Source organism: Athene noctua, chromosome 2 (genome assembly GCF_965140245.1).
Source record: "Athene noctua chromosome 2, bAthNoc1.hap1.1, whole genome shotgun sequence".
Classification (NCBI taxonomy): domain Eukaryota; kingdom Metazoa; phylum Chordata; class Aves; order Strigiformes; family Strigidae; genus Athene; species Athene noctua.
In genome coordinates, this window is record NC_134038.1 from 52,400,464 (window position 1) to 52,428,452 (window position 27,989).

General features: G+C 38.1%; 1 protein-coding gene and 1 long non-coding RNA gene across 5 annotated transcripts in view; one reads left to right on the top strand and one right to left on the bottom strand.

Moving 5' to 3' along the window:
* MIB1 (MIB E3 ubiquitin protein ligase 1) overlaps positions 1-27,989 on the bottom strand; it is an 82,944-nt gene that overhangs the window by 12,310 nt on the left and 42,645 nt on the right. Inside the window, exons 13-18 of one of the 3 annotated variants that reach the window (XM_074899097.1) lie at positions 13,769-13,901; positions 13,329-13,415; positions 10,402-10,530; positions 4,871-5,052; positions 3,421-3,637; positions 1,200-1,278 (exon numbers count right to left, since the gene is read on the bottom strand). In XM_074899097.1, the coding sequence (XP_074755198.1) occupies positions 1,200-1,278; positions 3,421-3,637; positions 4,871-5,052; positions 10,402-10,530; positions 13,329-13,415; positions 13,769-13,901 (827 nt within the window). Of the gene's footprint in view, positions 1-1,199; positions 1,279-3,420; positions 3,638-4,870; positions 5,053-10,368; positions 10,531-13,328; positions 13,416-13,768; positions 13,902-27,989 lie in introns of all 3 variants that reach the window. The other 2 variants (XM_074899095.1, XM_074899096.1) reach the window with 2 other exon arrangements.
* LOC141957503 (uncharacterized) lies at positions 21,789-27,669 on the top strand. 2 transcript variants are annotated; one of them, XR_012633120.1, is made up of 3 exons: positions 21,789-22,210; positions 22,309-22,502; positions 23,793-27,669. It is a non-coding gene; the product is annotated as an uncharacterized LOC141957503 (long non-coding RNA). The 2 variants fall into 2 exon arrangements; XR_012633119.1 differs by having other exon boundaries at positions 21,789-22,502.

The following is a 27,989-nucleotide window of genomic DNA, read 5'->3' on the forward strand; positions in this document are numbered from 1 at the left end:
TAGAACAAAGATCGCTCTTACTGTGCTAATGCTCCAGAGGCAAACAAGTGTGGCTCCTTGCCATTAAGAGTAAATCTGTATCTTTTGACATAATCCTAGAAAGGAGGCTGTAATTTTTCTACAAAAGGCAAATTATGTCTCATAAATGCTGAATGTTACTGTGAATCAACAGAGTGAGTCCTATAAACTATACAGACTTGAAGACTCTCATCCTGCTTGAACAAGACATTCAGAGAATAATCTGGAAAGAAATCATCTACATCTCTGTTAAACCTTTTGCTGTCCTTGTTACAGCTTAGACCTGGTGATGTGTATTGCACTGCTGAAATCCTTCACCACAGCAATCAATCTTTTTGCTGTCTTCTTCCTGGGAAACTAATCAAAAAAACTTCTCTCATCATCTTTCAACTGCAGACAGTGAAAGAGGCCAGATCAGGATAAAGTCAGTGATTCAATGTCAGGTCTCTCAGCCAGAACAGAGGAAGAAACCAGACTTCTTTAGTGAGACCAAGCAATCAGCTGCTTATGGAAATGATTACCGTACCTCTTATGTAGATTCTCAGCAACAAGGACTGCTCTTCTCTAGGCAAATGACCCTTCAACAAAGCCCTGAAATGCCTGTTGACAGGGTAATGGCTGCATTCTCACCCATATATTCTCAAAAAAAAAAAAATATCTGGAGATCTATGTCTTTTTTTGCTACATAAGATAAATCAGAGTGAATCATAACCAGTGCTATTTGCAAAGATGTATGATGTGTGTTTTAGGGAAAAATATAGCCCATGTGTAAATCTGTACATTAGTAATGAAGATTATCAAAGATTTATTTACAATATTCTTTCAGAACACCTTCTGCACACCTGAATCCGAAAAACTCCACAAAGCAGCAATAAAATTAATTCTAATTACCTTCAGAAGTTTTAATGATATACAGCAGGCTTCTATAAACTATGCAAGCCTACTCACAATTAAACAATTCAGACAGAAGAGCGCTTGCTTTCTGAATGTTTGAAAATCTCCAGTTTGTCCCCCAATTATTTCATTACCAACATGCCAATAACGCCAAAATTCTGACCAGTGCACCAGACTATCAAGTAAATTGGACCCGAAGTCAGATTACTGATGAGCTTTTAGCAATCTGATTAAAAATATTCTGTTTCAGGATTACTTCAAAAAGAACTTCTGTCAATTTTACTTACTCTCACAGGCACACATATGACCACAAGGCTGGAAAAGCACTGCTGCCTTTTTGTCTGAACATACTACACATTCTTCAATCTGTAAAGAACAATAAGCACACATGAGATAAAATTTTATCTCCTGCTCTCTACATTAATTTGCCTTTACACTCTCTTTGGCAAGGTATGTGAACTTCAAGTAGCTCCATCTAGTGTTATTTTAACTAACTCAGCACCTCAAAATGCAACTTAAATGAGTTATCACGCTGACTTCTAAGAATAGATATTTCCTGGCAATATTTATACGTTCAGTACACTGACAAGCACAGAGAAGTAGCTAAGACAGTATATGTTCCTTTATTCTTTTCCCCTCCTTTGCTCTACCATATATACTTGAATTGAGACTGTTCAGCCTGGAGAGGAGAAGGCTCCAGGGACACCTTATTGCAGACTGTCAGTACTTAGAGGAGGCCTATAAGAAAGATGGGGACACACATTTTGAAGGGCCTGTTGTGATAGGGCAACGGGTAATGGTTTTAAACTAAAAGAGGGTAGATTTGGACTAAATATAAGGGAGAAATATTTTACAATGAAGGTGGTGAAACACTAGAACAAGTTGTGCCCAGCAAGGTGGTAAATGTCCCATCCGTGGAAACATTGAAGGTCAGACTGGACAGGCTCTGAGCAACCTGATCTAGTGGAAGGCGCCCCTGCTCACTGCAGGGGTGTTCGACTAGATAACTAACTTTAAGGGTCCCTTCCAATTCAAACTATTATATGGTTCTATGAAATTCACTTATAAGAGGCTTTTACAGTAATCTGTTTTAATATTCTGTGTTAGGGTTTCTCAAGTCCTTTAATGTGATGAACTGTATACATAGTGTGACCGGAGATACCACATACCACTCCATTCAGACTGGCCTGGACCACCTCTTCCAGTTCATAGAACTGTTGTCCAGGTTCATTCATTTCTCAGCCTTGCAGATATTACCGTAAGTTTTTATATAAAAAAGTGTAAGAGAAGTATTGAACAGATATTCCACACTCTCATTTTAATTTACCAGAAGAAATCAAAGAAAGGCTATCCATAAAGGTTAACTTTCATATGGGAAAGCTGATTTCCATAGATTAGCTTCTTTAGATGCATGAGTGGAAGTAGAAGTGCTCTGAATCACCCAGTGGCAGAACCTTTCCACTGACTATGAAGAAAGTCTGGAGAAGAGGAGCTTACACTGTATGTTAACATTCAGCCTTTGAAAATACGCACTGCACAACAGTGAACAGTATAAGAATTAAGAATAAGAGAGTGAATAGTAGAAACAGTAAAAATTAATATTTACAATTCCTATATTTGCTCGCAGGTAGAGGAAAAAACCATACCACAAAAGCAGACTAGTCAAAGATGGCTTGGAAGAGATAAAAAGATTAGAGTGGGTTTTCTACAGATCAGAAAAATCTGTGTGTGGAACACTGTATTTTTATTTTTCTTTTTTTTTTTTTAAAAAACAGCCAAAAGGCAACAGAAGGGCAGAAGGACTTGGTGGTTATGGGACTAAAAGAATACTCAAATAAAAAAGCAACAGGGGTGCACCCATACAGTCACAAATACTTGGGATCAACCATTTGAGAAATCTGAGGACCCTACTGGGATTAGGTCTCCAAAACAGGGCACAACTGGTTGATACTCTGAAGGAGTAAGACAGCACGAGATTCATGATTCCAAAGAAAGAGAAGGTGGAAGCCAAAAGTAATTATTATCTTAAAAAAAGCAAGCACATATTGACTAACTCAGTTTACAGACAAATCATCTTTCCAAGCTGCCTTGAGGAATAAACGAACACTGAATAAATGAATATTGCTGAAAGAAATTATACTTCATGAAAAGCAGGAATTTATTTTAACAGAAAAAAAAATACCAGGGGGCGGGGAAGGGAAAGGGGAATAGCATCTATTTAAATAAAGCATCCTCAGATGACTGTATTAGGAACTCTGAGAACCTGAACAATAAAGACACTGCAAGGTGGGGAGAGAACGAGGGGAAGGTGGGACATGAGTACAGGCAAACAGAAGAGAGTAACATACAATGTTGGGACAAGATATCATTACAATGCAAAATGAATTCCATCCAGTGAGACACCTGTAGGACAAAGTACCACTTAAAATACACTACACTTTTCCTTGATCTCCGTTTTTACTTTTCCATTAAAACCACAGAGAACCAATAAACATTGGAAGTTTTTACCTTTGTCCTAGACTGAACTTGTTCTTTACAGATGAGGCATTTTTTCACCCGTGGAGAGCACAGAGAACATGTGGCAATGTGTCCACATGGGCCAAACAGAGTATCTCTCTTCATGTCTGAACACACCATACATTCTTCTAAGGTTTCAGAATCATTGTTGATCATAGATGGACTTCGGGAACCAACCTGACCACTACAAAGAAATCTTGTAGTCAAACTTTAAAAAAATTTTAAAATTCTTAATTTAAAATGCACATCAATTGGCTGTTTATCTATATACTCCTATGCATTCAAGCACCATAAAGCAGCCTGAACTGCATTTTCCCAAACACACAGTTGATACCAGTGTGCAAGGTCACATGCTCAGATAAGACATTGTACTGAAACAGGCCACACAGAATAGTATCTTGTGAACGTAAAAAACCCTTTCCTCCCATCCTAAGAGTTTATTAATAGAGACATACCCTGTAGATTCAGAACTGCACAGCTTAACACCTTAGTCTTCAATATACTTCCAATGCTTAGCAAATGACAGGCTTGTAAAAGAACCCCCAAACTCCCGCAGTGAATTCACCTCGGATCTTCGTCCTATGCTGCTGCTCACCCGGCAGAGGGAGTGCGCGTTGAACCTAACCAGCTCATTCCTACAGCCCTCACAAGCCCATAAAAGGCGGCAAGACAGAACAGCCATAGGCATGAGGCTGAGACAGATGGACAGACACAGACAGAAAGACACTGAAGAAAATAAGCCCCTTACACACCAGGGCAGCATCAACAAAAATAGTCTCTCAGTGATATTTTGAAAGTATATTTTTGATTTCCATACAGGAATTAAGGAGGAGAATAGTAGCAAGCTGAAACTTCCTATACTGCATGCACTTGATAGCAAGACATTTAACTGAAATCGTAATTCCTAGAGAAGTGCTTCTGAGACATCAGGCCTACCCCCTCCTCTTTTTACAGAATCATACAATCATTCAGATAGACAGGTACTCAGGAGGTCACCTGCTCAAAGCAGTGTCAACACTGAATTCACACCAGGTTATATTGGGCTTTGCCCATTCCAGTTTTCAAAACTCACATGGACAGAGATCTCACAATCTCCCCGGGCAACCTGTCGCAATGCTTAGTTATTCTTTCAGTGACTTCCCCCTCCCCATTTTTTCTGGGACGGTTTGAACTTCTACCAAACTCCACTTGCACACTGCCACCTTCCCATGCTCCTCCCTCCTGTATTAACATGTATGACAGCCCTATAAGACTTGTGTAAGTTTCTACTAATGTATTTGTAAATAGCATTCAACGTACCACAGAAAATAAAGAACTGAAAGTCAAGAAAAAGCTTGTATGTGTTAACACTATTGCTAATAAATGCAGAATGTTTTAAATACATCAGTTAATCTACAGAAAGCAGAGATTTGGGAATTGTGTACTTTATGAATATACAAACCTGACTTTTTCTTTGTGACACTTAGCCAGCGCTTTGCAGAGACTAGGATCAGGGCAGAGATCGAGAGGAGACTGACCCTTCTTATTACGAATGCTGAGGTCAGCTCCGTTGGCTGCCAGGAAGCAGGCAATTGATGCTGCACTCTTCTTCTCTGCTCCCTGAGTGCCAAGTCCCATTATTAACTGAAAGAAAACAAATACGTCAGCAACTTGAGAGACTCTCTAAACAGTTAGGAACAGTCTGGCTAAAGGAAAACTACTTGACATGCACATACAGACACACATACATACAGATCCGTAAGCCCAAGGAGGCATGTGTAGAAAATCAAAACAATCATATGGTTGCTTAATTTTGAGTCAACTATACTCCACTCCCCTTTAAAGGAACTAAAATTCAGCGAGGAATAGTTCAACTATTGAAGCATTCAATCTCCTGCACACTCCTACTCACTTGTGTAGTGGCTTTCCTTCTATATAAGCACTGTAAGGGGCAAAGTCCCAGTGGGTATATTCAGAATACACTTAAAGTATACAGAAATTGCTGGGTTCAGACAAAATACTACCATCACCACACTGGACTGAAAACATAGCTAAGCAGAGAAATGAATGCACACTTACTTTTTGTCTAGTGAGTAAAGGATTTGCCTAAGAAAGACACGATTTCAGTTGCCTTCTCAGCCTGGAGGGATTTAAACTCACGTACTGTCCTAGTCATCTAGTGCTCCTTTGCCCTTTTACAAGTATTACTGTATTTCTGAATTAATGTACCTGTTATGCACAATTCACAGGGGCAGGTACAAAAACAAAGAGAAAAGGCTTGCTACCATAGCCCAGCAAGGAGAGGATTCACCTACTCTGGAGCATTCTGGGCCTGCTCCCAACATCTTTTCGTATTAAAAGTTGAGCAGGTAAAATGCATAAGTGTAATGCAGACTACATATAACATGAAACTGCTGGCACCACTAAAAATCCCTCAGCAAACTACACCAGACTATATTCAAAGAACAGCTTTGGCACATCTGGGTCAGCTCCAATTCAAGAAGTGTTAAGTGCTGAATTCCAGAATTACAAAGGCTTCAACACTAGGATAAAGGCAGGATTTTGTATGCACCTTTTATATTAATCGATTTAAGTGCCCAAATTGACTGGTGTACATCTTTCTATGCCACTTTCAGTTTGTACAATGTATCCCTGCAGCTGGTCTTTTAAAAGCTGGGTGTGGTATCATTCCTAAAAACTGGATGAACTACCATTCTGTATTTAAAGAAGCAGATAAGCTATTTTAGACAAAAAAGCATGGAATTATTTTAAAATACCAGGTAAGTGTCACTGCAGCCCTAAATGCTGCATATCTTGAAGTCTGAACTGCAAAGAAAACTGTTTTCAAAAACCATCTAGTTATTTCCCCCACCCCTCAGAGGTGACTTGTCAAGAAAAAGGCTTGGTTTGGGTCCATGACTTGCAGCACATAAAGTATATATTAGATGTCTTTACCCTGCTTTGATAACTGTAAGATTATCCTTTTCATTGTACAGCTACCCAGTTCCCTAGGGAAGCAATTTTTTAAACTTCAGTCTATACATTTGTTTCTAGCTAGGAGTTCTTATATAAGTAAGTATTGCTGAGCTGGTACAAGACTCTTGAAGGTCACTTCACGAATTCACAGATACTCATGGTCCTGCATTCTTTCCTATGATCAGGTACAAACAGCACCAGTTTGAAAGACTTCATACCAGGAAAACCAGTAAGTTATGGAGAGAAATTGCTTTGTGGCATTCAGATCACAGAATGCTTTTGTTTATAAATTCAGACTTTTTCTGCACTGCAATTACAGCACTGGCTCAAGTGAAGCAGAGATTTTATCTAGCTTCAGTCTGGGTACCTTAGGCCATGTCAGTAATCCAGCCAAGTAGCATAACACCCAGTGAAAGCTGGTTTGCTCTGAGGTAGGCAGAGTAGACATTGTTTGAAAACACCTACACCAAGCAATTTGCTGTAGTTCTTTCTTATTTGCTGGGACAAGAGTTCTCTTGCCACCCACACTCGCACCTTATGGGCTCTAACCTGTTCCTGTAAAAAACAGCTATTGTGTCTCCAAGAAGAAAAATCAAACACAGATCATTTGCTTTGCTTGGTGTGAACACTATGCCTAGACTGGCTCCTCCACCTGAAGGAGTTGTCAAGATTATTCAAGAAAATCTTGAGTTCTAAAACTTGAAAACACCAGGACAATACTGCATGTCATGACACTTTTTTGGTAGTCTGCAATATTTTAGACACATAGAATGAAAAAAAAAAACAACCTCCAAACAACAACCCAGGCACAAAATCCCCATTATGTTTTAGTGCCTAGTATGGTTCCAACGAGCCCCTTCCAGAGGGTGCCACCCCTGAGGTGCATCAACACAAGCCAGTCCTAGTCAATTCACCTGTGAGGAAGAAGTCTCGGTGTAATCCACACAAACAGTAACTATCTACTGAGCTATCTTTGAACCTGTAAACACCTAAGTGGCTTCCATCAGAGCTTCTTTCAAGTCAGGATTTAGATAGCAGCATCATTTTGAATCCTAAAAGCATTTTACGGGTCTGAAAGATACCTGTTTTAAAAAAAATTACACTAGATGAGCATGGTGAATAATACATTTATTCAGGATAAAAAGTATCCTAGACCAAGGAACACTGTGTCTATAATAAAACAACTGAAATGACCTTTTTGTGGTGGTGGGGACTGTACTTCATAAAATTCCTCCTCCTCCCAGCTGTACAATCATCACAATGTGTTGGATGAAAAACTTAAATTTACAGAAATAGGGTTCACCACTCATAGCATTTGAACACAGGAAGTTTTTCAGATGGATACCTAAAATATGTAGGGCTTTGTGTACTATCAAGATTGTTCCCTACACGCATTTTAAACAGTCTATCAAAAAAACAACTTGAAGAAACAGAATTTAGATACTGCAACAATATCTAAACAAAAATTGGTTTAGATATTACAACAGCTTAATTCAGCATTCGGAAGGAACTACTAAAAATCAATGCTAAAGAATTCATTCCATATAATTCCACTTATGAAGTTCACAATACTAGTAAAAACTATTGCTTAAAAAGTTGTTTAAACTGTGCTCAAAGCAAAAACTAAAAAATCGTTGGTCCCACCAACTTCATCAAAATAAGAAACATCTAAAATCCTGCAAGAGAAACTTTTGTTCTTTTTCAGTTTATTAAACTGAAAAAAACAGAAATCGTTATTTGTTGAAATGCTAGAGGCACCCTACAGGGCTCAGTAGGTTGGTATCTTCAAGACAGTAGTCCAAGTTAACATTTAGCCAAGGAAAAACGAGCTCTAAAATACTTATCAGATTTTCTATCACATCACCTAATATGACACATTTCCCTATCTTTAAAGTAATTAACAAAAATTAATAAACCCCCCCCATATTCCATCAATTTAACTTCAGTCATCATATTCACAAAAAAGAAGCCTTACTGTTTCCCACACTAAAGTATTAATCCTACTTGTCTTGTATTATCCATCACCTGTTTTGCAGTTCTACACAACATAAATTACAAATGTGTCCGTGGATAGCTTTAAAGGTCCAGATGCCTGCATGTATTTTAGCAGCCTAGATCCTGTCTTTTTTTGTGGTATGTTTTGGGCCAAAGGTGGCTTACTATTAAAACTGTTTACCAGCACAATCTAGTTTACAGCATTTTTACATTACCCTTATTTAAATAACAGTAGATAGGTTCAGGTATTTTTCTTATTTGCTGTTTTCCACAAAACAAGATTTTCTAGATAGTTTGATCTGCTGATCATCTTAAAGAATTTTAAGGTATATTTTAGCCGGGCTTTACGCCATCTTTTATATTTCAGTTGCATCTTATGTTGCTGCCACATAAAATTAAAATAAGCAAGTTTTCACCTCTTCTCTGAAGGCACATATCTTCTCCACACTACTTAAACCTCCAAAATTTTTTGTTAGGCGAAAATTTTCCCTGCAGCTAAACAAAGTGCAAAAAATGACTGATAGCTTGATCAAGCTTAATATAGGAGGTACTGGTTGGTCGTGATTTTTTTAAACATTAGAACATTTTTAGGTGATCAGAGATACAATCATAGAGGATTTTTTGGTTTTGTTTGTTGCAGTGTCCTCCCCCTCGCCTTTTAAAAATTATTAATAAAAATAAACTAGAAGTGTAATTAATTTTTTTTTAAACCAAGGATACAACTCAATTGTATCTCAATTGTAACTCAAAGAATTCTTTAAAACATAAAATCCCCCCCACTAATATTTAAAAAGGTGGTAGAAAAAAAACTCACTTCTTGTGTTTAAAAAGTCAAAACACAACATCTCTAGTTTCATTGTGGATACCACTAATAAGATAAGCAACAGAGAAACCTGTCATGAATGGTGAATCAGAGAAAAAGTATTTATCTCCTGTTCATTCGTTTCACAATTAAATACATGCACACAAAGTATTTTGGCCACCTCTCACAGAGTCCATTTCAGATCATGGAAACAACTGAGCTGTAATTGCTTTCCTCCTCTCACTTAAAAGGACACAAGCATTTTCCTACATATGCCAGTCATTATTTTAAATCTCTTTTCAAAGCTTATTCCAGTGTATTTCAGTGAGCTTAAGTAACCAGTCTGAAAAACATTTGCTGAATTACATTTTGAACAAAGGCTTTTTAATAAACTTTGTGGGGGGTTTTTTGAATGAAGTGCAAAAAAACTTACCACCCACAGTTAAAATTAGAAAAATATGATGACACTAGTAAGTAGTGATTTGGCAAAACATTATGTTATGCATCATTAATACTTGAAGAAAACGCTGTTATTTGTTTTTCTCAATCCCAATCACTCCAGAATTGTATTTCTCCTTTGCCTATCAGCAAAACTATAAACTTCATCTTTGCACATGGGGTTCACACAGCTTTCTGGGTGTGAACATTAATTTATTCAATAAAACATTTTGATCTTTATTACCTTGACTCTTTCCCTACTACAGCACAATTTCTGAAGTGAACTCTGTCAGAAAGATACATAAGAAAATTAAAAATGCCTTGTTCTAGCAGAACAAACTTTCAGGTGGTTATAGAAACAGCTAAACAATTAAAGCTAAAGACATGCAAGATGCTGAATCACAGAAAACAATTCTAGTCTTATTCTGTACTGTAATACCATTTATTTCTCTTTCCTGAAGAGCTACTTTTGATTTTTTGGCAGCCATACAGATTCACTATGAAGGTAGATTTGCAGAAATATTTTGAACTAAATAACGCTATTTTTCTTTACCAAGGATAATGGTAACTACATATGAAAAGCCACATATAACAATATGATTTCTGCCTACACTGCAGTTTAATACAGAATGTCTACATAAACTTAAGCTGCCAAAACTAAGTTCAACAGTACAGAACTAGACAAACTAGACAAATAAAGAGACAAATGTACAGGAAAAAAAAGGAATAAATAAATGCATTTTATTTACTGTGTTCTTTGATGGCTCCCAAGCAGTATCTACCTTGCCCACATCTTGCATGTCTTGGAGTTGGCGGAGCTGTGACAGGGTGTGGTGTCTCAGGGCTTCATGCAGGGGAGTATCCCCATCTTTATCCTGAATATCCAGCTTAGCACCTGCACGGACCAAGAGCTGAAAAGAGAGAGAACCCAATTTAAAACTCAAAAAAAGCCATTTATTCCTTTTTAAACTAATTTCAGGAAACTGTGGTTTAGGATGCTCTAGGAGGTCCAGAAAGGTTATTCTTTTATCTTGTTACAATTCACAGTTGAGTTTATTTTCCATACTTGGAGCTGAGCCCTCATCTGAAGCATTTATTTCTTTCAAATATCAATCTTATTTCAGCAGAAGCCTAATGCTTGCCTGTATTCTGAGGGAGTGCTGCAAGAGATGCTATTTTAGAGGATTCCTTTTATTAACGAAAATCTTTAATTCTTACAAGATAGCCTCCAAACAATATATTACAGCAAAATAGTAGAAAGAGAACAAGTGGGCAATACTTTACATATGCATATATTCTTCAATATTAGGTTTTAATGATGTCAAAAACTACCACTTTCACACCATGCTAAACTTTACAACTTAATTTGCAGTATCTTCCCATTTGCAAAGTAGTTAAGCATGTACTTAGGTCTACCCTTATTCAGAAGAAGACATAAAAAATAATGACACTCATCTCAGAACACTTTGGAAAGCAATGAACTATAAGACTCATCTCTAATGCTAATTTTAGGCATGGGTTTGTTGTGGTTTAAGCCCAGGTCACATGACATGAAAGCAAGCATAAGGCTGCATAGGCCAACCTATTCATACTGCCTTTGCATACAGCCCTCCCATAATTCAATGCACTAGAAGTTTCTTAAATACACTGTTAAACAAAAAAATTCAACACATGCTGACAAATAACAATCGCCCCTAAAAATTAAACCCTGTCACTGTTGTTATTCAGAAACCTGTAGATAGCAGCTGAGGTTTTAACTTTAGTTTTGAGCTTTTGCTACTCTGCAAAATCCGGATTAGCAGCAGAGACAAAAGGCATAGCCTAGAAACAGGAATACATGAAGGGGGATCTCCCTCTTCAGAACCCACATGCTTGCAAGGATTTCAGCCTCTTGGAATAAAAGAATCTCAGATTCTAGAAAAGTCTAAAAGGAAAAGCTTAAAAGCTTAAAAGCAATCCAGAACTTAATTTTCAAAGAAATCTCTGCCTGTAATTGGCTGCAGCTTACCATTTTCCTCCACCTTTTCTTCCATAAGTGAAACCAAGAAAACCAGCTAATAGTTGCAACAGTCTCCCCCCAACTTCTTACATGCTCTAAATAGACTTACTCTGGCCTATTTTTTTTTCCTCATACTTGTATCTCATGTCTGCCACTATTTACTGCTTAAGTTTCTGCTGGAAGAAAATCTGTAAGAACTCTTTTCAGAGCAACCTGGAATCCTTGGCTACCATGGAATTTCAAGGACTCTGCCGAAATTAAAAAAAAAAAAAAAAAAGGAAGGGGGGGAGGGAAAGCAAACCACCACCCTCTGTCATGGCAGCAGAGCTTTTAAAAGAACCCTGCTACCTTTGACCACTATTCCACAGATGCCTGAGGGTACAATCCAGTCCTGGAAGATACCCAATAGGAATTAATTTTGAAATACGCAGCCAACATGTTCTTTGCATGGCTGCATGAGTTATTTTAGGATTTCTCAAAGTTAATCCAACTCTGAAGTATGGATACTCTACAGGGTCATTCACTTAAACATTCTCAGATATAAGCATGACAGTCCAATACACATGCCGGTTCTTCTACATGCCTACCTTCCTGCTCATCTGCTACATTAGTATTGTATTCCCAGGTACCGTGTCAGTTCACAAGGGCACAAGAGCTCACCAAATATAGCTGCCAAACAGCTTGCAGGATGCAAGTGACACTGACTCTAGGAAACCATTCTTTTGGTAGCAAGCAGTTCCAGTCATAGAGCCGTATCACATGTTTCACTGTAATGGGATCACATCCATCAACCCCATGAGATGGGAAAACCTTACAGTAAAATAATGCTAAACAGAAACACAGATATAGATCTGCATAGGGGGGACAATTCTCTGTAGGCCTGAGTAAGAGACAGATTTTAATGTAAGGTGCCTCTCTCTCCACAAAGACAAATGAAAAAAATTTAAGCAGAGGGCCAAGGCCAGGTGGATGTAGTCACTCAGGGAACATCACCTACAGCAGTTAGTGCACTCTCTGAGCCTCAAGAGCCCACACCAGCAATCCAAACACTAAATCACATAGGTCCCGTACGGACAGTACGCACAGCCAGAAAGGGCAAGCTCTGCCAGACTCCTGTTTCCTGTGCCAGTAACAAAGTTGTGTTAAACTGAAGTATTAGCTGTTGCAACCATGCAAGGAAAAACCAGAAACAGCATTACTTTTACTGGCAGGGTTCTTCTGTTATGCTTATAGCTCTCCCAAGCTAAGAACAGGGAAAGTTACACGCTCAGGAGACTGAAAAGTAGTTAAACTCATAAAAATATGTATCAGCTACCACTTGCAAAAGCTATGAGCAAGAATAATTACTTATACAGCAAGAGGCATCAAAAAATGCAATCTGAAGGTCCCATTACAGGACTGCAAGACTCAGACAAGTAACAGAGGAACACAGGCTCCCTTATTCAACAAGGAGGAATGCTGGAATTGGCAACCACAGAGATACGCGTACAAAAATTTAGCATTCCTGAAATGTCCTTCATATTGCTGACTGACCTTCTGAGCAAATTGGCAGGTTCCTGAATTGATCAAAATTTATCATACAAACATTCAACGGCTCCGTATTGCTAAATCGTTTTTCAAATGTTCTTGAAGTACCCATGTCTTAACAACTACAATCAGCTTGAGCCACGTACCATTAACCATATGGCTTATTGCAAATGAGATACTTACCCTAACAATTTGTGTATGTTGTCGTTCAACGGCAAGGTGCAGAGCAGTTTGCTGGTTAACATTCTGGATATCCAGGTTAGCATTGCCCTGAAAAATATTCAAAGCATTAGAGCATTATCATCACAGTAACTGGCAGTAATTACAACCTAACTAGGACTCCCTGTTTGGAGATAAGACAGCAGAAGTGATTAAATAATTCATTCGCTGTACAGATGTTGATCTCTTGAATCAAACTAGGTATCGGATTTTTCAGTCCCTCTACACCATCAGGCCATTGTAACAATCTCAAAGGCAAGTTTGACCTTTAGAGCTCACCACACGTCCTTCCCTGCTCCATTGCTTTTACATTGCCATTGCAGGCATAAGGCAGCAAACTATTTTCACATCAGACGTTTAACTGAAGTGTGACATTTAAATCCTCCTGAGAAAAGAGTCCTTACCTGATGCACCAAAAGCTCCGCCACTTCCACATGATTATTGAGAGCTGCCAGATGCAAGGCAGTGTAACCATCATCTTTTTTCTCGTCAACAATCCATGGTCGTGGTAACTTGGACAACAGTACACGCATTGCACTGAAATAAACATGCGGAGATGGCATAAATGTATTTCTTGAATGACAACAGGGCAACAGTAGAACAATATTCATTCTCGAAACTACAAAGCAGTAGCAGCTGAAGTAACATTAGTACTTTTTCAAAAGGAGAAAGTGGGTAAAAAGCTATACCAAAAGTTCCAAAGCATAATAATTTCATGTTCAGTTCGTTCTAGTTAAAGCATACAAACTAATCAGACAATACCCAAGAGTGTGGGAATCAGATTTTTTCAGAAGAATGTTTTCTAGCAGTAAAAATTACCTTAAAAAAAGAAGTATTCACACAAATTCTGAAACAGAGGTGACAGAATTGTTCTCCCTCAAAATCCTTATAGCATCCTTTACTTAATTATTTAATGAGCAAGTTCCACTACATTACATTTCTTTAAAATCATCACTTTATAAACTAATGCCATGAGCTGTAACAGTGAAGACTTTCAATTTCTAAGATAAAACTGGAGTAAAGCAAATATTAGTGGAATATTTTCATAACAGATAGCGGCTGAGCATAATATACCAAGTCCAGTACTCCATCCCACTTCTGTATGTGCTTACCAAGATGCCTACCAAAGGGGATTTGTCATCTTACACCTCAAATTCAAGGGTGGAGAAAAGCAACTGGATTACTAGAGTATTAAAGTAGACTAAAATTCATTAAGTCCAAAGACTGCTGTATTAAGGGTATTAATACCACAATGCTAGATTGCTCAAATTGCTCAATCTTGTATTCTCTTAGGAACAGACTTTTCTGAAGTTCACATGTCTTCACTTAGCTTTTGGAATAGGTAAGCAATCAAACTTAATTCCCTTATTGTCTTATTCTTATAAACAACACATGCAGCTCCCTTGCAACAGCTCCTCAGAGACATCAGAAAACCAGAAACTGCTATAACCTTGTGTCAGTGAACCTCTTCTGTCAATTGATCTTCCTCTACTGTTGAAGTAGCATGCTATTTACAGGAGAAACAGAGATTCTTCACAAAATTCAAACTTTAAAATCCAAGTAACATTAGGTAATGCAAGTCGAACTACTCAGTCACAGAATGCCCTGCAAGGCATATACTATAACTGAATGAAACAGTTCTTTGTTAGCCACCTGATATTGAAAACGTGGGATCTCATTAAGCCTCAGAAATACCTTCATAAAATAAGTCTCTCAGCTTTTACTTAAATATGTTCTCAGTAGACAGCAATAAGATGACTGTGCTGTCAAGTAATAACTGAGCTCCTAATTCATTCCAATAATCTGTTACCTTGAACATCCACACTGTGTAAGTGCTATCCACTCCTAAGCTCTCCTTTAAGTCAAGCTTCGTACAAAACAAACAAAAAGCTGTGGTTCTGGGGATAGCTCACTCCAGTAAGTCCTCTGAAAAGCAGAAGTAAGAGTCCATGAGGTAGACTACCAGTAAGAACATGCACTCCTTCCTACACACTGCTTGGACACTACCCTAACGGACCTTGACTTCTTAAGCATCTCCTCATGTTCTCCTGCTACCGCACTGAGTACGCAACATAAATCCTCAGTTTCACACTTAACGCACCATCCTGACAGTTGCAAGATAACAGTCCCTTTTTTCCTCAGATGCAGAGTGTGGGAAGGAATCACAACTAAGTGACTGCATCTGCAGGCCGCAGGATCACAACAGGCCCACAAAAGACCCACAACCAACCACTACGTGAATCGTCCACAGCCAGGCTGCTCTGGAGGTTTGCCCTCCACAGAGTGGACATAAGCACCTGGCCAGGAACTGAATGCATTTTGCAGTCTGTGGGTTATCTCTCTCTTTTTAGACTCCCACCATAATCATAGCTTGCTTAAGATAAGCAAATAAATAAGAAACCATTCTCAACCTCTTAGGATTTTGTTTTCCTGGCAGGACTGAACTTCTCACTTCCTCACAGTCGAAATCACTTATAACACGGCAAAATAAGAAGGCACACTTAACAGATTGTACATTGCTCATTGTGAACCATTGCTCAGCTTCTATTCATAACGCCTTCTACAGCTCTGTCACATGCTAGGAAAAAAAGACTAGAATATCTGGAGGAAAAAACCCACCAACACTAATTCTTTGAGAGATTCACTTACATAGGAGTTTCCAAAATTAAGGATATAATTTAGTAAAACACAAGTTACCAAAGCTTTATGAAACGTGGCAAAACAAATTAGTATTAGTTGCGTTGATAAACATAATTTATTTTGTGATTAAATTATGTATTTTCAAACCTAGGACATAAATATGTCTCCGGTCTGCAACACCAGAACTGGTTCTAGCTGCCGTAGAGAGGGAGCAAGTCTGGAGCACTGTGGTTCACATCATATCTGGACTGTACCAGAATTCTGAAGAATTCTTTTCTCTTCAGAAAGCTGGGCTGATACAGAACACATCTCAGGAGCACAAGGTAACAGCAGCACAACAAACCAGTCTACTTCCTACAGTGGCTTCCCACAGGGTATCATGTCATGTAAGCTCTTTACCTTCACCTGCCAGGCTCAGTGCCTAAAGATCCCATAAAGCTCTAGAGTATTTACTGTGGATCATCTAAAAAGCACAACAAAAGTTACCTGAAAACTCCTTATGACTGACAAACACTACAACCACTGTGAGTGACCAGTAAAAGGTGGGGCAACACTAACCTAAGAAAAAACCCAAGGTCAAGATTTTTTTTTTTTTTTTAACAACTGCAACTACAACTTGATGAATGCTATGGGAAGGCACCAACCTTCAAATCTCTATAATCAGATTGTCTCCAAAGTAGCTCTAGTCACTAAACAAGGAACAATCCTAACCAGATGATACTTTATATCCTTTTCTTCAGTAAGGAAGTAAGGAAGCTGCTAACTCCACAGATAAATAAAATAAAATGTAAAGCACATTCACACACTTTGGCAGATGCATCGAGAATGAATGTACTTCAGAAATATTATTGTTGTTGCTTCTTTAACACCTCTCATCTCTGAAAGAGAAGTAAGAAATTGACGTTATTTTGTATGCTACAAAAAAATGTACTCATCCTAATGTTTTCAAGAGCACTAGGCTTACCAGATCCTCTTTCTAACCTTTTCCTATTTAGTTTACTGTCAAATACTAGGAAAATTTTCATCTGAAGTTGAACTGTAAAATATTTGGGGCCATCGTGCATTCATATAAATGAGATGCCTGCTACGCTTTCAGATACTTTTAAAATGCGTTGATCCTACTGAAAGAACAGAAGGACCAACCAAACGAACAGCTTCTGTGTCTAATAGACTTTTATCCTAATTTTAACAGCAAAGCACCAGAGGGCCAGTAACTATTCCTCAGTTGCTTCTGCCTATGCAAGCTGAGACCACATCCCCCTCTCTTCCAGGCTGGGCTAAATTACTAGACAGCAGGATGGAAGGATGGTTTTACAGACATGACACCTTAAAATTCTCATATTAATATGGTACAAGTGGCAATTTTTTGTGATGCTCAGTGGTTGCATCCTCCTTCTCATTAGCAGAGTAGTTTCTTTCAATGCGCAAGATCCTGTTCCTTCACACTGCAGCCTTCCTTCCTACAGCTATTCTATTTTGCAGGATTTTCTAGAGCTGCTGCCAAAATTCTGACAGCGAAGTGGCTACCATTCAGAACAGCACTCTCTGGAACAGGCATGCGTTGTACCACAAAAAGTCGTGTTAGTGAATTAATGTTGCATGCCAATTACACAGTAATTCTTGATTCACTTTTCCACACGGAAGTATTAAAGAAGCAGCTGAGTTGTAGTGTTCCGTTTTCAGGACCACAACACAGATGTCGTTCTGAAAACTTGCTTTCATCTTGTATACATTAAAACAGACCACAGACTGACTACTTTCTCTGTAATTGTATTGAGAAGATTAAGGAATCAGCAAATCTAATGGTAACCACAACCATGAAATCAGCTGAAAAACTCTTCGGGCTATCATCGTCAGTGTATTCAACTATACAGACTACGTGGTTAATTGAGTAGCTTCAAAGATTATTGATAAGATACTTAAAATCTTTACAAAAACACTAAAATTATGCCCTTGCTATGTAATTTAAAGATCATTACAGTAAAGCATTACTAACAAACAAACAAAAAAAAAGAGTTAACAGGTAAGCTTTGGCATTTGCTGGCCAGCAGTTTTTCAGATTAGCAGGAATCTGATGAAGATTTGGGTCTTTTTTAGTTAGACGATCCTCTGCAAGTTCTGAAATTTTCTAGATGGGACAATGGAAAAAAAACTTCTGTGAAGATTTGAGGAAGTTGTCTGTAAAGCTTTGAAGAAGGTAAGGAAACTAGTTCTTCTTTCATATGAGCTAAATACCTGCCTAGTGAAAAAGCACATGTGTATAGGGGGCTAAGATCAAGGCATCTGTTGCTTTCCCAGACCCAGCTGTTGGGGGTACAGTGACTTATAAAACCCACCATAATTCACGTAATGTGTCCCCATAAAACGACAGTCCAGGCTCTAATAGTTAGAAGTGATTTGGTAGAAGGAACACCCATTTATACTGTGTCACATTTAATTTGAGATGTAGAAGAATAACAGCAAATACTGCTGCTGAATGTACTTTTAATTTGACCTTGCCGTGTGAGCTTTTTCTTTAATTCAGGTTTCTAGAGAGTCTGGAACCACGACTTAAAATATATATGATGTATTTAAGTTATAAATAATAGCAGAATGCAAATTCAACAGCATTAATTTTGTATTTGCAACATAAACTGTATCACAGATCTGAACAATACACTAATTCATTATAGAGCAGTTGTTTCAACAGCAGTTACAAACATTAGACATACAGAAAAAAAATCATTGTTATGACCAAATTTTAACAGATGGTATATTATTACCAACCTACATACAAAATATTTTTCCTTGCGCAGTATTTTACTCAAAATTTTTACAGATGCTCATCAGCATTACCTGAGAATGCTACACACAATAATGAATTTATCTGAAAAATCTAGTAGATAAAAGTACTCGTAGCAAGATGAAACCAGCACCTCATTGTATAGAAAAGATTCCAGATTTAGCATTCTTAACTGCAAAGGCACCCTTCCACCCTAGTTAAAAAAACATATAAAGAAAAACTACAGAAGATTCTATGGTACCAACTGCAATTTGACTGCAGAATGATTCAAATGGGTCAGGTAGGGGGGTTGTGGGATTGTGGTAGAGTGGTTTTATTTGACCTTTTGGTTTTGTTTGTTTTTGTGTTTTTTAAATAGGCATAAAAAAACCACAGAGGCTACTTCACAATCAGCATAAACACATTTTAACTTAAATGGCTACTGAAAGACACAATTCCACTTTTCCCTGCACTTCAATTCCTGCATTATGTTGGCTCTACAGACACATTGCTGTCTAGCAAGTGAAGCAACTTGCCAGACTCTTGATTTGGCAAGTTTGCTTTCAGACAGATCAATGAGATAATCCAACTAACCCTGAGACTTGACAATCACTAGAAGCAATAGGAAGAAGGAAATGATGAAGCTAGAATTACAGGGAGGGCAGACTGAGCTTTCCAGAAGCAAAGGCTTAGATCAGCATAAATTTATCAGGAATCGTATCTCCGGGGATTGTAATGATTCACTGCACTTTCTACTGCAAGTTTCTCTACTCCTCCCTCAGGTCAGCTTTCCACTGTCTCAGTGTGACATGGTTTCATACTAGAAAATATTTTACAGCAATCCTGGCTTGAAGTATTTCCCCCCAACACACACCCCTCTTGTCCACTTATTCCCACCCCTGGCTCAGCTACACTTCTTGACCTGTTTCCTGTTACATCCTCAAACAAGTTGAAGGAACAGATCAAATTTAAAGAGAGTTTCCATGGCACAGTTTCCTTTAAGGCTACGTAGTCTGAAATGCATTTTACCACACACTAGAAGCAAGACTACTTTTTACTAATCCTATTCTTCCCAGCTGACTAGCACCTCTGCTCACCCTCCGTGCCCCTCCCCCCCCCCCCAGTAGTCCCAACAGTGCATCTAAAAAGTCACCCCTTCACTCTGCGTCTGCTCACCGCGAGGCCAAAGAAATGTTTGTACCAACATAGTGCAAAAGTAACACAGGAGCAGGACAGTGCTATTTTTGGCAACGATATGATATTAAGTGCACGTCAGCACACAACTTCAAGCCAAATCAGTTCCCTGATCTGGTTCACACTACGCTCGCTGTGCAGTACAGGGAGTTACGCTGGAAGAAAGAAGAAGGAAGTATCCCTCAGGAATAGATTAATACCTTAGACTAGTATTACTGAGCAGGCTGTATCTTGAAATTAGGATGTAATACTTCATATTTGCCTGATGGCTCAGTTGGCACAAGTTTAAGTAGGCAGGCTGTTTCCTTTTTGTCTCTCAGTATTTGCAAAATCAATTTCAATATGCATGAAACTAAAGAAACAATGAAGTATAGAAATTCACATGGAATTCACAAAAACTAATATTCTACTCATATTCTGTGTTAGCCTAGGTCTTACACAAGAATTTTGTCTTCAGTGTATGATTGTGAAATTGAAGAAAGATAAATTTTAAAATGTTGACTTTTACCAGAAAGCTACACTGCAACAGAAGTTACTGGGTAAGCAGCTGTCAAGCACAGGACAAGTCACACAAAAAGAGACAGCAAGGAGAGTACAAATCCTAGACAGTGGTCAGTTCAGGACTCTGCAATTCACACTCTACTCTAGAGTACCGAACTTTAATAAATTAGTAGCTTTGAATAACATCAATATTAATTGAGATTACGTTTTTATTTAAGAAGTTTGTTTAATTTTAGATTGAGATATTTTCAGCATTTTCACTCTTGCTCCTGAACATCGTAAAGAATTTTGCTCAAAAAATACAAAGTCTTTAAGTATTTGTGTTCATGAGTGCTGCATTTAAATGGCTACATTTCGGCTACTTTATTATTTTCTGAAGGAAACATTACATATAGTCCCTACGAATAAGAGAATCCCCTATTGTGAATGTGTAGTTATCGGTCTTTTTATAAGCCAATTGTGTGCACTGAGCTGTTCACTCGATTTCTTTATTTTTTTTCTAAAACATTTGAGTTTTTTCGAAGAACATCACCTAATTTACACGTGCATTTATTTTTTAAAAGTAATTTTATAGCTAAGCACTATAAACAAAATACTATGGAATTATTAAACTTAATAGTGTGGAATTATATGAATTTACTAATTAAAGCAAAGATATCTTTTTCAAATAATTTATAACTTGAAGATGGAAATGTGGGGCCACGAATCAACACCAACTTATTTACAAAACAACATTGTGATTTGGAGTTGAACTTAAAACTAGATGTACACAAGGCCGCTTAGACCGCAGGTTAAATAGCTTGTTGTTATTCGTGACATTTTTCAGTGATCAAGCAGCCAGGTTACACAACCTGGGGTGGCAGCGCAGGATATTTATTGTTCTGTATCTGAGCGAAGTCCTTGCCTTGCTACTAGCAGGGCTGCCTTTTTTTCCTCTCTCCTTCCTCCCCCCAACCTCTCTCCTCCCCCCGCCCCCCCCAATGTTTCTAAGTATAGTGACAATCTCATCAGGGTTTACTAGTAGCAGCGCAAGCTCAGTGAAAACCTGGGAAATCTAACTGGAAACACGAGAGAGCGCTTTATTTGGCAGTGCTAAAAAAACCTGGGGACAAATGGCTAAAGCGGCGGTGGAAGTGCAGGCTGCACAATCAATAGGCAGAGAGCCGGATAGAGGCTCCCTCCGCCACCGGATCGACAATCGACAGCTGAGAGACTATTTTTTGCAATGGTTGACTAAATATGGTCAGGGAAGAGAGAGGCACAAGAGAGCCTGTTTGCCTGGGAGTGCATGTTTCAAATGCTTAGCTGCCTATAAAGCCGTAACAGTTTTGCTCGTGCCCTCTAAGTGGGAAATACGGTTAGCGTCTTCTGTAGGGTGCGTGCGGGAGCCCTGACCTCGCTAGCAGACTTGACCTCTGAAGATGGAAAGTAGCCTCAACACAGACCTGCCTACAATTAAGCCTGGAAACATAACCTCAAGCAAGAAAAGATGCAGTGCAATATCTAAGGAACTAGAAGAAACCAATATTTGCCGGGGGAGGGGGGAGACGATCGCGCTTTTTTTTTTTTGTGCTATTTTTTTTTTTGGAAGCGACTCCAACTTTCGGGTGCTTGGTTTTGGTTTTTTGTTGGGTTTTTATTTTTCTTTTTGCCTGTGATTATTTTCATCTGACAGTGGGCTAAGTTCACCTTCCCTTGGCTTCCTAGCATCTATCCTTGGAGTCTTAACTCTCAGTCCAGCAGACATAAGGTATAATTTCTATACAACATCATCCATATTTTAGCATTCCAAGAAAGGCAGCAGGTGCCAATTAGGCACCCGTCTTCATGCTTTTTTTTTCTTTTAAGTTTTATCTATTTAAGGTGGTGAGGTACTGTATGCACCGACATTCGCCCCCCCTTGCCTCCCCCTCCCATGTAATGAAGAGCTGAATCAGCGAATAGAGTGAGAGAGCACTCAGGATGAGATGGCTGCTGCTGATGTGTCTCTAGGTCATTACCTCTCTTCCAACTGCAAATGCTGCATGATACTAAGCTTACAGGTAATAGAACATCAGAAGACCTGCATTATTCTGCACGTTTAAAGGATGCCTATGACTTTCTGCATGTATATCTTATTTACTAGAATGTTTTTTATTGTTATATTAAACCCTCTACTCTGGGAACAGCTTAATATTGAGTGTGTTAAAGTATCAAGCATTTGTAGTGTAAAGAGCAGGTTGAAAGAGAACAACATTAGTCCAAATTTCATAGCAAAAACAAAAACCCAACTTGCTTGGTAGACATAATTCTTTTTAAAGAAGATAAACTCAAAAATTGCAATGACATTAACCGGTTGTTCATTTCGGTGAAATATATTCTTATCTTCCTATGCACAACTAAAAATTACCAACTTTAAAAAGAAAATCTAATAAACAGTGTGGTAGTGCAATGCTGAGTTGTGAAGTAGGTCTAAGCAAAATTTTCAAGGTGCTTTATCTCAGATGTACATGAAAACAACCTACTTAAAAACTAGAATGTGACTGCTGTGATTCTAATGCTGCATTGCTGTTTCTCCTTGTAGTACTGTGCTAGCTACTGCTACACTCTGATTTGCTCTCTATCAGCTGCACTAGGTTTTTGTCATGAGCTGCAGAAATTCTTACTTCCTCTGCTCTCAGCTTTCCTTACAACTATTACACTTACTGATTGCTAAGCTTATGTCAAATTTACCTTCTAATGCTGTAAAGACAAAGCTTCCTCTTTACTGTAACCCCAATCAAGTCCTGAAATACAAATTAAGCAACTGTAAGCTGTATCTGACAGCCCCTTAGAAGTCAAAACCATACTGTACATCAAATATTTAACTACTGTTCTAAATCAAGGTGCACAGAGTTTGACAAAACAGGGTTAAATCTGGGGTCTGTTTCTTTGAGGTTGGTTTTTTTTTTAGTTGTCAAAAATATTTCAAGTGTGGACAAGATTTTGACTGAAGCAGGTGAGTGCCAAATTTAAAAAATGCGAAAAACTGCTTGTAGAAGTGTTGAATAGGTATTAGCTTTCATATGTGACCTTTGGCCTAACAATCCAAGTCCTGTCACAGCAGTTAGAGGTTGTTTCTTAATTCAGTGTCATCATCTTTACAACAAGCAGGATCACTAGCGGAAGGTGCTGCTGCTGTTTTGTTTTGGTTTTTTTAAAAAAACCACTCTGAACTAGAGTGGAAATAAGTATAAACTCTGCAAAGAGTGCAGAGCACTGGATGGGATGCAAAAAACATGGAAGTGGGATTGGGGAGGGCAGGAATATAAGCTTATGACTGCCGTATTAGATGAGTCTCTACTTCCCTTCAGGACACTAGATGCAAACTGTACACCAGCATGGAAATCAGCTAGAAGACCTGGGAGGAAGCTGAAGTTTTTACAGTGGAATACAACTACGAATTCCAAGACAACACATTGCAAAGCTGCCAGCGATTCAACTCTCCACTCAAACGGGGTTACTCAGAATGAACAGCAAGAGGCTGCAAAAATCTCGAAAAGCACCTCTAATCTCTATACCATCCCAGAACAATGAGCTATAACCGGCTTTAAGCCACTGTGCAGGTAAATTGCATTGCAAAGTTCAGTTAGAATAGTAAGTTTACTTTCTACCATCCATTAATCATAGCATTGTTCTTCCAAAGAATTGTCAGCCTGAGTTTTACCTAATGACAGCAACAGAAATCAGCAAACTACTTTTCAGGCTCATCTGACAGGTAGTCAAGCAACTCTGTGTGTACCTGCTCAGAGTACATACTTCTTTATGTACCCATATGAACATACAATGCTATGGAATGTAAAGAAGTATGTATTTTTGGCAGGCACCGAACGACCAGTAAGAGGAAACTAAACAGCTGTTGGAAGAAACAGGTTTCCCTCTTGTTTGAATGACATTCATGTGATAAATTAGCTTGCTAAGGGTCAGCTGGTATTGCCAAAATAACTCATACTTGTTAGTAACAATCACAAAACATTTAAGTAAGTGACTATAAAAGTGGGTAGGAAGAATTGTTAACAGCTGATAAGCAGAACATTAGTTGTAAACAAAGAGTTCAAAACAAGGCTGGAAATGAACCCTTGAAATGCACTGATTGAGACTGTGGCAAAATTTATCATTAGTGCTCCTCACTTAATAGATTCTAAACTAATCTTAAAAGCCGCATTATCAGAATGTATCTCATTAAAAACAAGCCATTGTTCTATTAATCACAGCCCGTTCTGTGTACTTCAGATAGTAGTATTAAGATTTACATCTATTATAGAATATTTAATCTACAGGTTGCAACTAAGACACAAGTAGACACAGCTCAGAAATTAAGGCTGTGATTTAAAGAACAGCCAAAATATGAGCATGATAACTTCTGTAATTCAGCATATGAGACTTAAGTTAGCATTTTCTCCAAATCAGCACTTATTATGCTCACTGAGCTCTTCGATACAAAGTGCGGTGTCAGGTTTATGCACAGAAAGTGACAATACAGAGATTTCTAGGCCACAGTTGCTAGTCAGCAGATTAGTTATTGACAGATTCCTAAATGAAAACACAAATGACAACTACAACCTAAAAGGTAAGTTATCTTAAATACTATTTTTAAATAAATTTGGATTTTAAATTAATTCATCTTAAGAAAATTGGCCATGAGAATATGACTTTGTAGCATCCAGAAAATTCTAGGAACTACATAAGAAATAGTTCTGCAACAGTTTCAAGTTCTAAAAGTGGCATTAATTAAAATATCTGGGTGCATACCATCCCTAAGACACTCAACATCAAATTCAGGAACAAAGAAAAGTAAGAGGAGAGACCTCCCAGCTCATCACTCCAGCCACTCCTATTCGTGACAGCAGCCTTCTAAAAGCAGTTATTAAATAGGATACATCCATGCTAAGTAGGCACATTTGGCCCAGATTAAAGATTCTAACTGTAGCCCTGCGCTTACTAAAATGTGCTTACAAAAAAATCAAGAAAAATAAAAAATGGCATTGCAAGATTTTTAGATGGAGAATCTTAGTTTTAAATACTCACATAATTCTCAAATAGCTAATACTATATATAGCCTGCTATTTTTATTATCTGAAACTACAGAATAACATATATACAAGAAGAAACATTATCTTACCAGAACCATTTTCTTAAGTAAAATATTAATATTTGGTTTATAGCTATTTCTCTTATAAGCAGATATTTCGGCATGAAGACTACAGTATCTTAACATCTAAATTAAAACCTGGCTTATAGTGGAAAACAAATCAAATTGTAGTAGCTTTTCTAAATGGAGCAATGCTACTGAACTCAATCATGCTCACATAAGCAATTTAGTATTACCAACAGCTTTACATAGGGGTTAATTGCTATATGTTTACTTCTTTTCCTGAAGAGTTCCTGTCCTCACCACCAATTCATTTGGCTTCCACTACGTAATGAGACCAACTTTTTAACAGCTTAAATTTATTTTGAAAGGTTTCTGGTAACAATTCATCATGTTGTGTTCCTTCTTGTCTTCTTTGTATAACATTGCAATGCTATTCCAAAACAAAATGACAGTTCAGAATGATACAAAAGTTAAAATTATATATTGACATTGCTTCCTGCTAGTTCATGTTAGCATATCTCTAAGAATACATATCCAGTCACTCTAAAATGTCACATCCATCACTTAGATCAGCTGTTCAATTTTAACCAAGCACACGTTGAACTTTGGGCATCTGCTGACACAGTTGTAACTCAAACATTTCAACTGTGTGACTGACAGGGATAACAGATGCTGACATTATCAAATGCTACACGGCTTTTTTTCCATGGCCGTTTTTTGTCCCGATATGGCCAGTACATGAAACTGTATTGCCATCCAAAAGCGCACTTGAGCAGCTGTATCTGTAAAACAGTTCCTGTATAACTGGTAAAAATAGAAACTAATTTTATAGCCATCTTAATGCTTAAGTCCAAGTGACACACCTGCTATGTTTCTATTAGGATACATGGTGTTGGGAATATATTTACAAAAATCTTCTCACCAGTATCAGACTATGCAACAAACAGATGTAGACTATACTTGACATACTCATTACTAGTGAATGGCTTGAACTAAGGTTGCCCCCTACTTCCCACTGCAGTCAAAGCTCAAAGAGTTCAGCATACAACATATAAAAGCTATGTGAGCATGCACAAATGTAACAAGGACCTTAATTTAGAAGAAATCAGATGCAACCCCAGATAATAATCTCCTGGGTATTTAAAGTTTTTATGTATGCTATCAGGGTAAAAAAAAAATCTACCCTGCTATATTATATAATCATTCCTAAAAAGTTAATACTAACCAGAGATATAGTAATGGAATTGAAAGCACTTGACATTTCTACTTGTGCTAACCAACGACAGCATTAAAGCAGCTGCAAAAGGGAACCTGCCAGAAAATGAATGGGGGGGGTGGGGGGGGAGGGTGGCAGGGGGAAAACCAAAACCACCTTCCCCAGAAGAGTTTAAGAGGCAAGGGAGCTTTACATGAATAGAAATTGTAAGACTACAGTTTCTGGTCACTACTCTAGAATTTCATTAGTGCAGAGAGAAAAAAGTTAAAACCGTAACTGTAAATTGATTTGAGATTCATTCAAAGATCCTCAAGGAAGTACTCAAGGAAGGAACAAACCTGGACACTGTACAGGCCTTCTTGGTATACAGCTTTCTACTTTGCTGTCTCCAAATTAGTGAAGGAATTTAAATTTGCACTGACTAGAAACAAAACGCGTAACATGGAAGAAAGCCACATGTTCTTTGTGAATTGTTCATGTACTTAAAAATGTGTTACTGAATTATAACCTTCCCGCACTCCAATGCTTTGCTAAAGCTGGTAAAATGGAACCAAATCACCTCTTCAATGGATTTGGTCCCCTTCAACCAGCTGTAGCTATGCATTGATCACTACAGGATTTCTTATGGGTTTAAAACTGGACATTAAGTCTGCTCAGAGTAATTATGCAGTCCTCTCTGCAGTTGAGTTCAATTATTCCAGACAGCTTGAAGATGGAAGGTAACAAGGAGTGTAGCAAATTCTGTATTCCAAAATTTCAAGGTTTTACTTGTAAATAAACAGCTGTTTAATGTTCTGTCCACATTCAGTGAAAATCGATCTCTTACAACATTAATAAAGAAGACAGGTAAACAGTGAAATAAACACATGTTCCAACCATATAGTGTCTCCTGTATTTTTCCTCAAGTCTGTTGCCCTTTGTAACAGAACTGACCAAAACCCAAACTTGGTCAAAAGGAAGCAATCATGAACTGCATTGGCTATGGAAGGAAAGTCTGCTTTCTGGGCACCTGTCTTCCCATGCTGCCCCCCCCCCCCCTCTTTTTTTTTTTTTTTTTTTTTTTTTTGTTGCACAAGGGAGGAAACTCCCCTGTATTTACCATCTTGCACATGCTGGGCATATTATTTACTATTTAAAGATAACAAATTTGTCACTGACCTCAACAGCTACAGGCTAATCTGCTATCTAATTATAGGTCTG